We start from the raw sequence: 18,215 nt of genomic DNA, 5'->3' as shown, positions 1-18,215 counted from the left end.
TGAAGCAAACTACATCATTTGCGGGATGCGCTCTCCCCCTGCTGTTAAAATGTGTTGTTTGCAGTTTGTGTCAGATGCCTGTAATACGTTTATTATCTATTTTAGATCCGAGTAGAGACATATAATCTAAGGCAAAAGGATAAGATAAGAAGAAGACCGATATGTTTGTAAAGCATTCAACGTCAGTGTTTATCTCCGCTAACTACAACTTTCTCCCTGTTATCTGCTTAGAAAGTGATTTCCCATGGCAAACTCAATTTCCCATGAGCGCCTGGGTGGGGACGCACATTTACGTTTCGACGCGATCTGAGCCCTGGTTGAGGCAGTCCAGTCAGAGGCCATATTGGAATATATGAAGTCGGCTTGCACTTTGATGGAACTGAGTGTCTGCCGTTTTGAGAGTCTCTATACTGCTATCCAGGATTTATACGCGAGTGATTGCAACAGGCATTCCACTTGAGACTCTGCTAAGTCTGGACGGCAAGTTGTCTCGCTTCTTTTATTGGGAAAAATGAGTCCAACCGATGCTAAACGGGGGGCTAAACGCAGGAAGAACAAGCGGGGCGGTGGCAGTAGCTGCAGTGCTGTCTGCAATACCAGCGGTGGCAAGGCCGGGGTTGCTTCGGCCCTGGGCTGTGAGGGAACAGCAGCACCTGCCTCTGTCGTCGGCTTTTTGACACCTGGCAGTGCAGGCAGCGGGAATATAGGATCCATCACGGGCATAAACGACGAGGTAAGAGTGTCACACTACTGGATGTCAAAACAGGGGCGAGCAGCTAGGAGCGTTATCAACGACACATCTGATTTGGGCCCGAGACTGATGCGAGGAAGGCAGCTAGCTAACTAACAAGTGCATCGTAGCTGGTAGTTAACCGGCTTAATCACAGCTAATAATAGTTGTTTATTCTTTGTGAAATAATCGCCAGCAGTTAAACAGTCCCCAGTGTAATGTAACACACTGTCTTAAACGTCAGGCTAACTTACTAAAGTCTTGGCGAAATCCTGGCACTACCATCGTTAGCTTAAGTTAAGAGGTCGTAGGTGTATCGACAACGATTTAGACACAATCATGCAGTTGGTTGATCTAATATTCTTCTCTGTGTATGGCTAGCACAGGTATAGATTGGGCTGCTCGAATCAAAGTTATTCGGGAATAACATTAAGATTAACGTAGGTGGCTCAAAAGCTGCTATCACCTAGGTAAACACTGATGCTAGCTTATGCTAACAGTCAAGAGCACTAACAATCTCATCACTGTTTTTGTGTTTTTAAATTCCGAGTTCCCATCGTTTTGTTTCTCTCTCTGTATTTCTCTAGTCTGTAAAAGTTTGAGTTTAACTTGGTCATATTTTCCAGAGGACCAGCTAAAGTACTCGACTACCTCCTCCACGTTAGCCTAATGAGCCCGTATACTTCAATACCACGATAGAGAAACTTAACAGTGAAATCTTAAGATGGTTAGCAAGCTTATTTACAAGATCGGAGATGTTGGTTAGCTTAATGGGTCGCGTAAATAACACTTGAGTGTTCTGTATTCTGCATCGAAGGAAACTATGTCCTCTCTGTGCTTCTGTGTACGTTTGTTGTGCTTTTGTAGCTATTCTGGTCTCTCACGTAGAAAGTGTGTGTTGTTTGTTTGGGATTAGTGATGTTACAGTATCAGATTTTCCGCTACAAGTGGGCAGAAGAATTCATGGTAACAACAATATCGCTGAAAATAAAGAAAAATACCCCTAGTCATACCAAGCTTCATTTATTTCATCGTAACTTTATTAATTTTAACTTTGTTAATTCACTGCTGCGCTAATAAGGTAAATGATACAAGAAATTTCTTGGCTAATCCATTATGGAAAACCAAATGTGACTACTTGGAGCCACTGCTGTTTTGTGTATTCTTTTTGTACGCAAAATATCATGAAGCTTAAACAAAGACCAGCCATTCAGTCAGGCCTGTGCTAAACAGGAGAAACACCTGTGAGTCATAGTGCAGGAGCTAGTGTTAGCTTGAAAAACTGTCAAGACAACGGTAATTAAATTAAAAATTAATTCCTTAAAGTAATACCAGTCTATCTGCACCTATCTCAGTGACTCAGCCTCGCTCTATCTCAGTGTGTGAGAGAAACACAGAGAAAGAAAAACCAATGCTGTTAGCACTAAACACCTTACTTTAGTCATCCATAAAGTAAGCATACACTGTCTAGTACGTGTATATATACTATATAGTGCAAGGTGACAGTATAGCAGTTACTAAAAAGAAGAGAGCCTTGATATAAACTGGAGTCCTAGTTGTTCAGGTACTGGATCATTTACAATATGTTTATGTGCATGTTTTACTGCAGCATTCATTTTTATTTTTAAATGTCAGTTATTACTAATGCCTAACAGTACATGCACAGATAGCCAACTTGTTTTTCTCATAGCACCGATTACTACCATGGTGGTTTGTGTCAGCCTGCAGCAGCAACAGTAATTTGTCGTTTAAGTTTACATAACATGAAACTGCTTGAATTTAATCCTTTAGTCTAAATGATCAGTTCCGACTACTTTTCTGCCAGTCTGTGCATGGCTAGATAGAGATTATGTTTTTCTATAATTTTTCCGAGTTGACTCCTTAAATGTGCGTACATCATTTTTGGGCAATTTTGTTTATAGGCTTTCTGTGTATCCAGTGTGTACAGGTGTGAACCTATGAGAGGTTTATCAGTATAAATATATATGCAGTCGAATATAAAACCCAGAAAATAATACAAAAAACATTAGAAGCTTGGGGTGTAATATAGAAACTGTGTCATCACTTAGTGTAATTGAGCACCTGCATAAATAGAAAGGGATGAGTTCATTGTAAACTATGAGCTGTTTTGTGTCCATCAGGTCAAAGTGAACAGCGGCGTTACACCACAGTTTACGGAAGGACCGGTGAATGCTGACTTCTCTGGAGTCCTTCAGGTAAAGTACAGTCAAGAGTTTCTGAATCCACTCAATGATACAGAACCTTTGTCGCTCAAAGACATGTCCAGTTTACCAGTATAATACACACCTTGACAATAGAACTGTGTGTACGCTAAATGGTGGAAACCCACTCAAGATTTAAGCATTCAGTGTTTCTGTTAATCCAGTCATTTTTAAGTATGGAACGTATTCATATTCGGTAGGACTTGCCTCAGTTATTCATACATTCAGATGCTCCAGCATTTGTATTTTTTATTTTTTTACAGTAGGGTTTAAGTGTTGATAACTGCCTTTTTTTCTGATTTCTAATGACGTTTTTCCTCAGAATTCAAATACATACAACACACATCACGAACATGAACTTGAACAAGGAAATATATGTATGAAATGTACTGTTTATCATAGAGAACCCAACTGATTGATCAGTGAGCAGATATTGTCTGCAAATATTTGCTTTTCGCTGATCTTTTATAATAATAATAATAAATGGATAAATAATATATAAATGGAAATTAAAAAGGTAAAGAAGAAGGGTGAGAAATGCCTTTCAACTATGTTATGAGAGTTGGCGTTGCATAGTTTGTCCAACAGAGGGCACTTTACAACTCTCCTGTTTGTTGTGTGAAACACTACACACTGATCAGGAGCAGTTGGATACAACGCAAATGAGTAAATGATTAACTAACACGTGTCACACAATGTTCAGCTACTTTCTTACGCCGATTTAAAAAAAAAAAATGAATTTACAATATTGACACCTGAGTTTGAGAATGCGATAATTTAAGAAGGAGGAAACATAGGATTCTGAAATTCATACCGTAGCTGTACTAGGAGGCCATATCATGTTTGGATAGATGCTGATATTCCGTTAAGTGTAAAGCTGCCCCGCTCTAACCCACAGTACTCACTGAGTCACAGTCTCCAGGAGTACACTTTTAAAATGTAGCTGAAATAGATGGAAGTCAACCTTCTTCTTAAAATCCCATAGCCATCCCACCCACCGTGACAAGCAGTCAGTGTGTATATCATTAATTGAAGCCTCTAGCTTCTAATTACGTGTTTGTGCCCCTCTGTGGTTCACTCACTGAAAGGACTCTGTGTTAAAGTTCCTGTGATTTAATGAAGTACAGCGAGCCTGTTCAAACAGTTGTTGTACCTGGAGTACATTGGGTCGTGAATATTAGATTGGTTAGCAGTTCAAGTGATCGCAAACTTGAGTTTTCCTCTAAAATAACATCTGTATTATTACTATTATTATTATTAGAAGAAGAAGAATTTAGTTTGACTTTCCTACTAAAAAATAACCTGCTTTTATTTATTCCCTTAAGTAATAAATGACAACAGCCACTGCATTTCTATCTAGGGGATTTTAATCAAACACAGTAACTTAATGTAAACTAATATTTTTTTCTTTCCCACCACAGACCCCATTCACATTTGGCCTGAACCAGCGAGCGCCCTACACGGCTGGTGATCGCTGCCTCTTGTGTCGATGTGAGCGTAAAGACACTGTTGTGCCTTCAGAGGCAGGCATCTCAGGCCAGAACGGTACGGCACAGCCTGCCAAGACTCCCAGTGCCCTACAGCTGCCTCTGTGGGTGTGCTCTGACTGCAGGCGCACAGTGGAGAAGGAGGACCGACATACTACTCTAGAGCAGTCTTTAGGGGTAAGTCACACGAGTGTGAAGAGAATTAAAGTTATAAAGAGTTTGTGCATGGAGAGAGAGTGCTGCGTGTCAAGCCTTTGCTCGATTCCGCCGTTCAGTCGGTTTTCTGGCTCAACACTGATGCCACATATCTGCAGTTTAACGTGCACAGCTGCGGTCTTTCAGTGGATGATGCAGCTCCTGCCTTCACCTGGCACTGCTGGTTCTGTGCCAGAACGGCCGAAACAGATGCAGCCACCGTGAGCAGCTGCTGCTGCTGTAAGAACGTAATGATGGGAGCAGAATAATACGATTGCACAAGCTTGAATTGATTCAACGAGGTAGCGGCTTCTAGACGCTTCAGCTTGAAATGTGCACTTTTTCAATTTTTCAGTTACATTAATTAAATGCTTTTGATATATAATAAATGGTACATTAAAATGTAGTTGTGATTATGGCATTAGCTGCATCTGTATCTAGAAATGAAGGAACTAATTATAAAAATCATAATACATAATGATTTAAGTCTTTATTTTAACACGTAGTCACATTTAATACTCCTAATGATTAATTAAGAAAATAAGTGGCAGTGTTGCTGTTGTAGTCTTAATTAGTTTTCTCTCTTTCTCCTCTGCACACCCAAGTGTGACTGAAAATATCCTCTCAGGCCTGTGTTGTAAGATGACGTGTGTTTGAGTGTGCGCTCCAGTGACTCTGTGTATAAAGAGCTTCTTTATGACCGACTGCCTGTGGAAAAATCTTGTGATTTGAAATCAGTGTTTTTTTTCTCCCCCCATAATACAAAGTGACGTTTTATTTTCCTGGTTGAATGTGTGTATGAGTGATTATTAGTTGTAATTAATAAAAACACTTTTCTACAGACAAATTTACAAAGGCAGCGACTCGACTTTGTTTCCGTTCTTGCAAATTCTAAAAGAAATTTAGCTTTTTATTTGTATGCAGGTGGTAAGATTGCGCCTACATTTTTGTTCTTCATCCAAAGTCTCAGTCTGAGTTGCTTTTGAAAACTCCCAAGCGTTTGTTTTTTGGAGCTCAGTCCTATGTTTTCTTAGTTGTTGGTGCGTTAGCCTTGGATGTTGGTCTTGGGTTTGGCTTCCTCTTAAATGTATTGTTAAATGCATCCTAACTGCAGGGGCGTGCTCTGCTGACTCACAGCATTAGAGCTTTTATTTTGAAATAGCTGCAGAAAAGAAAATTTGCACATATATTCTCTATCTAGTCTGCCCCATGCTGTGCTTTTTCTGGTGATGAGTGAATGATGCTGTGACATTATAAGTCAGTTCTCACAGTGGTTGGCTGATCCCGGCCCTGATGCTTGTCAATTGTTACTGTAACTTTTCTCTAAACAAAAAAAGACTGCACTGTGTGCTCGTCCCAATTGTAGTTACTGTCCAACACATTATAAACGTAAATAGGCTGAGCGCCATGTGGTGCTGGACATATCAGAGCAGTCATTTTCAGGGCCTTGTAGCTGTCACAGTGTCCAAGCCAGTGACAAGCCACAACTGAAGAGACTGAAGAGGAATCAACTTAAATGATTAAAAATGCTCTTAAATACAGAGAAGTGATTGACATTCATATTATATGTCAGCACATTATTTTCAGCTTTCTGGACAGCCGTGTGACATGCCCAGTGTCACCATCGGCTCCTGATAAATGATCAGCATCACAGTAAACTAATAAAAATGTTTCTGGATTTGTTCAATGTCTTATTGTGATGTCTTTGTTTTCCTTCATAATGCCTACAGAGTCAGGACTTTCTTTTGCACATGCCTGTGGGTAATGGGAACTTGGGCCAGGAGGCAGCCACAGGGGACAGACTGACCACTGCTGCGCCTACTCTACCCATGCTTCCTGCCCCGGACCTCACCACGCCGATGCCTGCTGATACAGTGTGCAGCTGCGAAGCTTGCAACGAGAGGCGGTCAGTTCAGGTTGACTCTTTGATTCCTTGCGTTTTTGTTTTTGTTTTGTTTTTTTCACTGATTCTTAATGAATTTGTGGGAATTACAGGGAGATCTCTGCCGAGTCGGAGAGGGAGTCGCAGCTGCTGCAGAATCATTGGTCGGAGCTTCGCTACCTGGTGCGCTACATCTACAGACAGACGGGAACGCCACTTGCAGATGACCACGACCAGCCTCTAGAGAGAGACAAGGAGGGCATGAAGGAGCTGGTGGACAGGTATGACCACGACCAGAAATCCCGCCTCTCTTTCTCAGGTCTTTCTTTCACTGGCTTTCAGGGGTGTGTTTGGCCACTAGAGGTCACTGTTAACAGGGAGCTTCTCTAAAAACAACCAGAGGCGTGGGAGCCTTTGCGCTGATGTCAACAAACTGAAACTGCTGCCTTGTTTTGTTTTGGGTTTTTTTGTTTGTTTTTCCAGTGTATTTGAACAAGTCCACAGGCCTGTAAAAAGCCTATTGGATTACTTAATATGATGTAATTGAGGAAACTATATGACTCACATTGGGAGATTTTAAACTGTACAGACAGTGTTACAAGAGAAAGAAGAGTTTTACGTGCTGGTAGCATCAATAGATGGGGAATTTTTTTTTCTTTTCCCACATTATGTTTATTGTTTTTCTCCCGCAGACTCTGTGAAAAGGATCCCTATCAGCTCTACCAGCGGTTGGAGCAGCAGGCTCGGGAATACGTCTTGGAAATGAAAGTGCGTCTACTGAAGCACCTTTCTGCAGGTTCCAAGAACACGGGACCACCTGGGACCATAGCTGCAGCCCAAGGTCCTCCTCAAGCCCACCAGTTCATCTCACTTTTGCTGGAGGAATACAACGCCCTCTGTCAAGCTGCACGAACCATCAGCAGCTTCCTGCTCACCCTGGTTCGTCCGAGTGTTGTTCCCCCACATACGATAACACGTTTGACATATTCATCGCATTCTTAACTTTTCTTTTATTTCCTTTTTTTTGCTCTTCCCCAGGAAAATGAGCACCTCCAGAAATTTCAGGTGACCTGGGAGCTGCACAACAAACACCTTTTCGAGAATCTGGTTTTCTCCGAACCGATCTTACACAGCAGTTTACCGGCACTCATTGCACAGCTTAGGTAAGACATCGCTTCTATTTAAAGGAAGACTCTTTGACTAGACACTCATCGTGATGATTTGATTGCTAATAAAGACCCAAATTGCACATTACCTTCTCAGATGCTGCCTTTGAACAAGCTTCCATGGTAGTGAGCCATAAGCCAGCAGGCTTATCCCTAATCCCTATTTGTTTGTTGTTTTCTTTCCACAGGCACGGCACAGCTTCCCATGATTCATACAGTGAAGATACGTACAGGACGTTATTAGAGAGCTACCAGCAACTGCAGCAGGAGATGGCTTCAGTGGCCGCTCAGTGGCAGGAGTGTGAGAAGAGGATTGATGACTATGTGGATGAACAGGTACGCAGGGCAGTAAAAGAATGTCTTGTGTAACGCTCATGTTCAGTACAGAGAATAACAAATTGTGTAACATGTTTCTTTTGTAGATGCTTTTTAAGGTGGAGGGTCAGAATATTACCAACCAAAGAACAGAGCCACACAAGTCTTTAATTAGCAAAAATGTAAGTGAAATGAAAACTCTGTGTGACTGTTTAGATATTTTTTTCAATCTTTGATTTGTGAAGCTTCTTAAGTCTTTGTTGATTCTTACTATCTGCCTGTTTCCAGACTTTAAAGACTAAGCAGGGAATGCTGAAAGAGGACTGGGAATTCTTTAAGCAAAGAAGGTTTATAGAAGAACAGGTACGGCACGTGATTATGACGCTGTCATTTTACAATGGAGTTTTACAGTTGTGTCCTTCAAACCGCTGTAATGGTTTCTGTTTTTGTTTTTTTTTTTGTAGTTACCCAACAGTAAGAAATCCCCCACCGGAGATAACAACTTCACAGACACAATGAGAATGCTGTCATCTCGTCTGAGTATTCCAGACTGTCCAAACTGCAATTACAGAAGAAGGTGAGCTGTCAGGATTCAGTGGCTTGTCCCTGTCTGGCCTGGGATTACGTTACTCTTAGTCCAGTGAATTTCAGAAATAATTCAAATTATCTTCACAGGGGAAAAAAAAGGATAACATGTATAAAATAAGTGAACAGACTGGTTATGTTTAGTTGTGAAGAAATTAAATGAACCCCCCTCTACTTGCAGGTATTATTATTATTATTATTATTATTATTATTATTATTATTATTATGTGCAAAAGTCTTGAGCTATTTCTTTATATTTTGCTTCCAAGGAGCCAGAATTTATTTTATTTCTTTGTGGGCTCGTGTAATAGTTTAAGTCTTTTTCAGGCTTTTTCAGTGCAGTCCTTGTACCTGACCATTTTCAGAGGTTTCTTTTCTTTCTGTTAGCCACCTAACACTTACCTATGAATCATCCCAGCATAAGAACTCAAAGGATGAAACAGTGTTGTCTACACATAATGCGATTTCTATTAGAAATGATAAGATAACAGTTTGAAGGTCTAAACTGGTGTCTTTGCAACAACAAAGCGCTATTAGCTGAAAACATGGCACATCTCTACATGCTGTGTAGGGTGTCCTGAGAAATTTTGAAAGGGAAAAAAAACGCAGATGAAAAGCGTCTGAAAGTCGTGTCTTAAAGTGGCATACCTTAGCCAAGGCTGAGGTATGCCAAATTACACAAGAAGTGGTCTGAAAATCAGCAGTGACATGAGGTGAGGGTCACGTCACTGGTGTGGCTCAAGACTTTTGTCATTCTGCTATAGAACCTATTTAAAGATGGGAGAGCGACTGACTGTATGGGAATTGTCTTTTTAAAATACTTCATGAAGGAACTTTATTGAGAGAGTCCTGTAATCAGCATCACAATATTAATTTTGTCTCAACTTTTTTCAACAGGTGCACATGTGACGACTGTAGCCTCTCTCACATCCTAACGTGTGGCATAATGGACTCTCCCATCGCTGAGGACCTCCACATCAAACTACCCATGCAAGGGGATCCTCCCCGGGACTTCTTGGCAGGGGTGCACCCTCCTAGCCTCTCCTCCGGCAGTTCAGCGTCCGGCTCCAACTCCAGTTCTCCCATCACCATCCAGCAGCATCCGAGACTCATTCTGCCTGAAGGGGACACCAACACTTTGTAAGTCATCTTAAAATCATGAATATTAGTATTTTCCCCAATCTTAGCGTTAACATAAAAATAAGTGCTATTAAAGTGGAACTGATATTTCGATAAATAGTCTCTTCTTCTTCCTGACTTCTCATTTCTCTCTTGTTGTAGCATTAGCGATGATGACGAAGTGCCTCCGTTGTCCAATAAGTTTGGGGACATGTACCCTATGAGTGGTTATGAGGACAACAGTGTGGTGACTGCTGCTGTGAACGGTCTTCATAACGACATCAACGGGGAAGGTGAAAACGTGGCGCTAAAGACAGGGGTGAGTCCTCTACAGCCCCCAAAAAATGCCCAAGATTAGCTGTGAATTTCCCTGCCGGGTTTCTGGATGATGAAGCTGCAGTTCATTATGAGTGGGTTACGGGTAATTTGGGAAATGTTTTGTGCGTGTGTCCTCACATACTAATTCAGTTTTTGTTCTGCACTTCTCTGTGTCAGTCTCCTCGCATTACCAGCAGCAGCAGCTCATCGGAGGGTGACGAGGAGGAAGCTAATAGCGAGGGTGGTGGGGAGCCCCCAGGGCAGCAGGAACAGCTTTCCTCAGGAAAGACCAATAGTCCTCCACCCTCCTACAACCACCAACAGGTATTTATACAAATACAATGAGCCTTCATTCATCTTCCTTTAAGGGCCATATGCTCAGACGCACTCATTGTGTGACGAGAGATCTAAAAATAATGATCACAGGACACGGGGTTATCGCAGGAGTGTGTTGGTTTTTTTTTTGTTTTGTTTTTTTTTACATGAATTTAAATTTTGTTTTAATTTTTTTTTTTTTGTTATAGATTAGACTGGGTTTGCTCATTTCAGTTTCAATGCAGTTCCAGTAGTTTCAGTATTAATTTGAGTTGCTATTCCATTATAATATGAGTGGTATTACTATACAAACACTAGACTGGTCATCTGTGCATCAGTGAAAGTCCCCTTATACTATTTGTGTGGATTAAAGACTAGAAGACATTTGCTATTTATTTTATTTGTTCGTTTGTTTTTTAAAGTCTATAACTAAAGCTAATGCCACACTTACCTGGCCACGATCCTTGCCACCTCCAGGTACAGCTGTTACTGACGAAACGAGGTGCTTTATTTGCAGGGCAAGACATCCGTGTATCCGTGCAGTGGCACTGATGAGACCTGAACCACTTTACTAATGTTCATGTGACACAAAAAGCACATCAGTTTAATTCTAATGTAAGAGCGGAGATAAAAACTTGGAAGTGTAGTCACACTAATTTAAAAAATAAAAATAAAAAAAAATAAAAAAAATAATGAAATCCTCGATGGAGATGAATTGGAAAAATGAACTCCACTACTACATTCCGATACATGATTTAGCTATTATTACTCTTTTAAATCAACGTGTTTCAAACCTATATTACCCCCACCCTCAGGCAGAGCAGGTCCAGCATGCCTGCGAGTGCCACGTGTGCAACCAGGACCCCAGCTCTTCCACCCTGGGCCCCGCCACGTGTTTGCCCCCTAGTCGGCTCCACGCTGCGCCTCCTCCCCCCGCTGTTGGACACCAATTCTTCACAGACAGCAAGACCCCCCCTGCACACCCCGCCCTCCACTTGTACCCACACATCCACGGCCACTTGCCCCTACACAACTTCTCCCGGCCCCTCCTGCACCCCACACTCTACCCACCAAGCCCACCTCTCACACACAACAAGGTGAGGATAACAATTTTTTAGAGGCAGACGTAAGTTGTATTCTTCCGATCAGTATGTAGAATTCTAGCATTGAGAGTGTCTTTAAGGGGAAAATTGATTCATTTCCTTATCACTGGGGATTTTTTTTTTTAAGGTTCCAAGAACAATGCTAAGATTAGTTGTACGCTAGTTTCATTTGGTGTCACTGCAGTTCCTTTTTTCTGCCACAAGGGGACAGACTGAACCTAAACTAGGGGAAGGGGGAAAAAAGCAAAAAGAACAGAGCAGTCCTGAACTTTGTGTGCCAAACTCAAACCTGTTCATCTCATTATTCCCTTACTAATCACATTTTTTTTCCCACCTTAAGCCTCTGCCCCCCAACCCTATATCAAACCACTCGGCGGCCAAGCAGCCAGCCTTTAGCGCATCTTTACCAGAGCATGTATACCAGAACTGCTTCGGCAGTGCGGGCAGTGCAGGTGACTGGAACAGCTCTCTGCAGTGCCTCTCGCTCAAGTTTGAGAATTTATGGGACGCTGCTGTGATGAAGAGCTGGAATCCGTCTGTGCTGTTGCCCGAATCGCTTCCAGGTGAGCCGCCCCGGCACAGCACAAATCACCAACCATGTTGAAATCATTTAAAAAGAATCATTAAGACAATGTCTTCCCTTATGTTTTGTCCTAACCCAACAGGTGATATGCTTGGACCACCACTCGCTGATGTCCCCCTCCCTCCAACATCATCTATTTGCCCCCAAGGGGAACATTCCTCACTGCCCACGCCTCTGCCCCCTTCCTCGTCTTCTTCCTTGTCATCATCTTTGTCGTCATCCTCCTCGTCCTCATGCTCCTCTTCAGAAGCCAAAGAGCAGAAGAAGACCGGCGGCAAGAAGAAGTGTCTCTACAATTTCCAGGATGCCTTCATGGAGACGAATCGAGTGGTGATGGCCACCTCCGCCTCCACGTCCTCAGTGTCCTGCACTGCTACCACTGTCCAGTCAAGTAATAACCCACCCATCCACCTAGCATCTAAAAGACCCAACTCTTTAGGTAATATAGGAAGTAGGAGTAGTGGTTAGGTTTGTACTGATGGGGCTTTTTGTTATTAAAATGATGGGACACTCAAACAATTTGACACCTACAGTTAAAAGGGACTCGTTGTGGTTGTTTCCAACGACGTATTTTATTCTCGTACCCCAGCTCTGTGTTATTCATACATCAAAATATTTTTGGGTGCACCCCCTCGGTCCATCAATTGTTTGAAACAAACCATTTTAGCTTCCTCTATTTAAACTGCCTTTCTTTTAATTGGCTGAAAAAAAGGTGGCTAGACCTACTCAAACAAAACAACCATCTGACGGCTGTGGATGCTGTGCTCACAGGTATCATGTCGGATGTCTTTGGTATTATACAGAGGCAGAAATGGAATAAACTGAGCGTTTAGGGGTCTGAAACCAGAGTTTTTGACTCACGGGGAAACTTGTCAGTGTGTATTGTGCATCCTTCATTGTAAGAGTACATATTTAACTAATTGATAATAAGTCCCCTTGAAAATTTGGGTGTGTCATCAGTTTTGATCCCATACAAATTTTTTGCCGTCACTGATAGCTTTTATTCAGCAGGATAATTATTCATTTTCTCTATAATAGTAGGTTTTTTTTTTGGTATTTATTACCTCTCTGACCTTTCCAAATATCAAAGCATATGGGAAGGATGCCTAGTCTTTTATATTTTTCTCAGTGTTAACTGTAGCAAGCATGTTTTTCTATGCAAGGTTTGCTACTGTGTCTATGCTTGAATGCACAGTTAAAAATTGACAGAATGGTGAATTCAAATCTTTCTTATGTCCACACATTCAACAATTACTCAGATAACCTGGAGTAAAGTGTAAATTGTGTTTTATTCTGAAATGTCTGATCGTTGTATTGTGGTAAATGAATGATGTGGCTTGAGATATAGATAGATAGAGAGATAGATATATAGAGAGATTGATCTAAGTTTAAATGAGCAAATATAAATATCAGCGTTATAATTCATATTCAAAAGGTCATCAAGCTGAAACTGCGTTGCGCTGGTTTAGAAGAAGTGGTATTGACGTGCGAAGCATGCGTCAGCAACACTTGGCTTGTTTGTTTTCCTGTCTGGAAGCTCTGAACACGATCATGTTGTTTTTTGATGATGTGGGGATTTTTTCTTTTGTGTATTTTGTTAATGTAAATATTGTAATTCTGGCCATTTTTCCTCCCTTCTAGATGACGTATTTCACAATCTAGGTAAAGAGGACCACAGGCAACCCACTCCAACCACCCCTAGAAATGGCTCCACAGGACTTACCTCCCTCCCTCCTCTCTCGGGGCCCCCGCTCCCTCCAGCACCCACCGCGCACCTTCCGACAATAGGATCACAACCCTTCCCAAAAATGGCCACTCCAGCTCCAGACTTTGCAGACTCCCACCAGGGTCATTGCCTCCCACCCGCAGAACCTCTGGCCACCTCAATGGATGGGCCCATCAGTGCCCCACCCAGCGTCTGCAGGCAAGTTTGCTGTCTGGTTTCACAGGAAAGGTTATTTATCTTATTTCTTTTTTGTCGCAGGGTAAAAAAGAACCAGCAATCCAAACGGAATTTAAAGTACTGAAACATTAAAACATTATTTATTTCAGTGATCCTGACTGTGAAGGCCATCGCTGTGAAGGGAATGGGGGGTACGAGCATCCGCCATATGATGGAGAGGAGAGTCAGGACGAGGACAGCTGCTCGGAGCACAGCTCTTCCACCTCCACATCCACCAACCAGAAAGAAGGAAAGTACTGTGACTGCTGCTACTGCGAATTCTTTGGACATGGCGGGGTAAGACATGCATGTTTATGCAAACACATTGACCTCAGATTAACATCTTGTTGGTGGGTTTTTTTTTGTTTTTGTTGTTGTTGTTTTTTCCAAATGATTCATTTATTTTTATTTTCCTCCCCGGTACCCTGTGACACCCTTTGTTTTATTCACAGCCCCCAGCTGCTCCTACCAGTCGAAACTATGCAGAAATGAGGGAGAAGCTTCGCTTACGTCTGACAAAACGCAAAGAGGAACAGCCGAAGCGCGAGGAACAGCAGCCGGTAATAGAAAGAGATGGAGGGGTGGAGGACCACAGGCGGGTGGAGGACCTGTTGCAGTTTATCAACAGTGCTGACAGTAAACCCGCTTCCAGTTCTAAGGCAGCAAAACGAGCAAGGCACAAACAAAAGAAGGTAACTGCTGCTGATCAGGCCAGAGGCCTTTTTGAAATGAACACACAGCCTCCAGTATTTATTCTTTTTGTTAAAACCACTTTCCTAGAATACTTGGAAATACATATATATATATTTTTTTAATGAGTCAGAGTTGTCAGTACACTAATAGTAAACGTCTGTGTGCTTCAGATGGAAGAGAAGGCCCGTCTGGAGGCGGAGGCCCGCGAAAGGGAGGAGCAGCAGTTGTTGGAGGAACAGCAACGGCAACAGAGGCAGGAAGAGGAAGAAGCGCTTCAAAAAGAACTGCTCCGACTGCAGGAGCTGCAGCAACATCGCGCTGCCAAAAAGAAAAAGAAAGAGAAAGCAAAGGAAAATACCGCTCCCCCTCACAACAATCCACAGCCCCTTAAACAGACAGCTCAGAACGTCTTAGATAATCTTCAGAATGGAAAGTCACAGCTGCTTCAAACTCTCATCCGCCTCCCTGACCAGAAGGAACCCAGATTTGACTCACTACCCCGGCCCCATTTACAGCACAGCCCAAACTGCGCTGCTGAAAAGGGGTTTACCGCTGAGACCAACATCCCCACTTCTCCACCTGCCCTCCTCAACGGCACCTCCTCTCTACTCGAGGTCAGCAGTAAATCTAAGGGTAAGCAGTCCGCTAAAGTGCCCACCTCTGAGGCTGCTGTAAAGAAAGCCCCAGAGTTACCCAAGAGCTCCGATGCGCCTGTAAAGCTCGCTAATGGCGCTACCACTACAACAGACACCAAAGCAATGCGAACTAGGCCCGTTGAAGCCCTCGCTCCTCTCCCAACCGGTGAACCCCAGAGGGAGGAAAGGAGCAATAACAGAAGTGCCAGCGGTAAAAGGCAGCAACACCAACCTCTAGCCCAAACAAAGGAAGACAGGATAAGCCCCCCTGTGTCAAACCCCTCTCCGTCTCCCCCTCCAACCTCCCAGTCCGAACAGACCCAGCAGAACGGCAAACCTCCGACCGCAGAGTCCCCACAGCCCAAAGGCAAGACCAAGAAGAGCAAGAAGAAGAAGGCAGACAAGATGAACAGCTCGATAGGTTGGTTTTAATCTTCTGTGTGTACAAGTCCAGACTACCCTGTCCTGCTGCTAAAGTCGGAACAACAAAGTGTTCTGCATTGTTTTCCTCATTTGTCTCCTGGATGTTCTGTAATAAGCAAGGTTTGATCACCATGAGCAAGTGCTAGAGAGTATTTCTTAATCCAGCTTTGCTGTGATCCCAAACTCGGACGTACTGTGAAATGTTAAAGCACCTTGGAAACGTAATCCTGACAGATTAGAACCAGGAAAATGTGTATGAGTACAATGAGAGATGAATTTATCTGTGTATGTATATATGAAAATGTTTTATTTTCATTTTAGATGATGTATTCCTGCCCAAAGACATCGACCTGGATAGCACTGAAATGGATGAAACGGAGAGGGAGGTGGAATACTTCAAAAGGTGCGTTTGACCAAATTATGGAGGAACACTACTAAAATGTGTTCTTCCCTAACTCAAAGGCTTAATGTCAGCTTTCTTCCTTCTTTTCTCTCTTTTCCAGATTTTGCTTAGACTCTGCCCGCCAGACCCGTCAACGGCTATCCATCAACTGGTCAAACTTTAGCTTGAAGAAAGCTACGTTTGCTGCACATTGAGGGTGTTTAGTGAGTGACTGTCAGGACACAATCAGTACCTTAACAGCTATACAAACCCAACCCCGACCCTCCACTTATCCCTTTACTTCCACCCAACTGTTATCCTCCTGGAACTTCTCCCGCTGTGCCCAAATCACACCCACGCTGCCTTGCTTTGTTCTTGTCACTGTGTGGTTCCAACACAGACCCATCTGGACTGATCCACCTGCAGAAATAAAAAGAAATGAAATGACACAGAATCACAAAATGCTACTCTACATCTGATTAATTTTTCCTGCCTGCTTGTGTGCTTCTAGTCTGAGTTGGGCATTTCTCTTGACTGAAAAGGAAAAAAGAAAAGAAAAGAAAAAAAAAAGCCATGGTCTGAAATTATTTTCTTATATTGGCTTAACTGTAGTCAAAAGATGCTTATTATGTCTGGAAGGTTTCCTTAAAAAAGAAAAAGAAAAAAGAGAGACAATGGAAACTTAAAAAAAGCGAGAAATGTAATGAATTAAAAGCTGTATTTGACATATTGTGGCTTACTATCCCATCGTTTCCTGTTCCTAGCACGGCCTCTCATCACACGATTGACAAGGGAGCTTGGTTAGCTGGTTTCCACTCTCCCAAACCCTCCCCCAACCCCACCAACTACTTCCACCTTATTTCACAGAAAGGAGGAAGGCGTAATACTTGACATTGTTCTTTTGTTTTTTGTTTTTAAGTTCTGTTTAACAAACTGTTGAGTAAACGTGTACCAGTTACAGTTTATGTTTTCTTTATTTTGACCTGTAGCCAGCTTGTATCAGAATACTTTCAGAATGAAGTTGAAAAAGAACAATACTCACACTATCAGTCTGTTATAGAGTGTATATTGTATTAACACTAAAGCCAAACTGGCTACTTTTAACATATTGTTAAGTAATATTAAATCTTGTCTTTCTTTTTTGAAAGATGGAATACAGTAGTATGGCAGGATTATGTGTCTTGTGTCACATCTTATTTCCTACATACGGTAAAAACCCCAAACCAAAATGTCAAAGGACGTACATACATTTACAGATACAGTTCACAAAATGTGAAGCTACTGTTAGCAGCCAGTTAGCTTAGTGTAAACAAGGAAATGGGGAAGCAGCTTTGCCTCGCTGGGTCCAGCGGTTATAAAAATGCACCTGCCTGGTGAGTACACATTTGGTCGGGACATAGAGTCATAGTATAATGAGAACGCACACCCTGTCGCTTCTAAGCTTTTATGTTTAAAAATAATAATAAATAAAACGGATTCATAGTGGATCTTAAAATTACATAAATACAATCTTCGATGAACAACATGTTACATGGCGTCACTATTTTAACTATATTTGAGATAAAATGCAGAAGCAGTTTGTGGAAAAACCTAAGTACACCTCATGACTCAGTAGATGTGGAACCACCCTGGAGCCTGTATGTTGTCAGTCTCTCATCATTGTGGAACAGTTTTGGACATTCTTTTCTTTACAATGTTGCTTCAGTTCATTCATTTGACTGGGACCTTACAATGCCTAGAGCCTGAATCACCATCCCTCTACAACCGTGCCAAACACCTCCATTTGACCAAGCCACTTTCCCCCCCCCTAATTTTTATGCTGTCATGAACATTACCACTTAGCATGTTAGCTGAGGTCTGTTAGGAGATGTAGCTCCTGGATTTATTGCAGTTTCTTTGAACTCGGGGTGAATTGGTTTCACTATCCACTCCTGGGAATACTCAAAACTGTCCTGTATGATTTTATACTTGTACTCTAGAATGATGGACTTGGACTCACCAGATCAATAAGCAGCAACAACTGCTTCTTTAAGATATTTGCTTGTGTTCACTCACACCTGAATGTCTTAAATCAGCAAAAATGTCAAAACTTGTCCTACAGGTGCTCACATTTGCTCAGT

The 18,215-nt window shown here is 42.2% G+C and overlaps 1 protein-coding gene across 2 annotated transcripts; it reads left to right on the top strand.

Annotated features, from left to right (window-relative positions):
* Positions 1–317: 317 nt before the first annotated feature.
* On the top strand, positions 318–17,539 carry fam193a (family with sequence similarity 193 member A). 2 transcript variants are annotated; one of them, XM_085162594.1, is made up of 23 exons: positions 318–733; positions 2,872–2,946; positions 4,374–4,616; positions 6,365–6,540; positions 6,630–6,797; positions 7,209–7,455; positions 7,555–7,679; positions 7,871–8,018; positions 8,105–8,179; positions 8,286–8,360; positions 8,462–8,574; positions 9,480–9,722; positions 9,864–10,020; positions 10,197–10,343; positions 11,150–11,431; positions 11,778–12,000; positions 12,103–12,411; positions 13,662–13,944; positions 14,073–14,259; positions 14,415–14,654; positions 14,826–15,711; positions 16,035–16,116; positions 16,217–17,539. In XM_085162594.1, exons 1-23 carry the CDS (start codon positions 512–514, stop codon positions 16,308–16,310), a joined length of 4,800 nt encoding a protein of 1,599 aa, XP_085018720.1. In that variant the 5' UTR covers positions 318–511; the 3' UTR covers positions 16,311–17,539. The 2 variants fall into 2 exon arrangements, with proteins under 2 accessions (XP_085018720.1, XP_085018719.1); XM_085162593.1 differs by having other exon boundaries at positions 12,103–12,459.
* Positions 17,540–18,215: the final 676 nt, after the last annotated feature.

The sequence above is a fragment of the Neolamprologus multifasciatus genome, chromosome 6 (genome assembly GCF_963576455.1).
Source record: "Neolamprologus multifasciatus chromosome 6, fNeoMul1.2, whole genome shotgun sequence".
In the NCBI taxonomy this organism is placed as follows: Eukaryota; Metazoa; Chordata; class Actinopteri; order Cichliformes; family Cichlidae; genus Neolamprologus; species Neolamprologus multifasciatus.
Note: the sequence above shows the minus strand (reverse complement) of the source record. Positions and strands in the feature narration are given on the sequence as shown.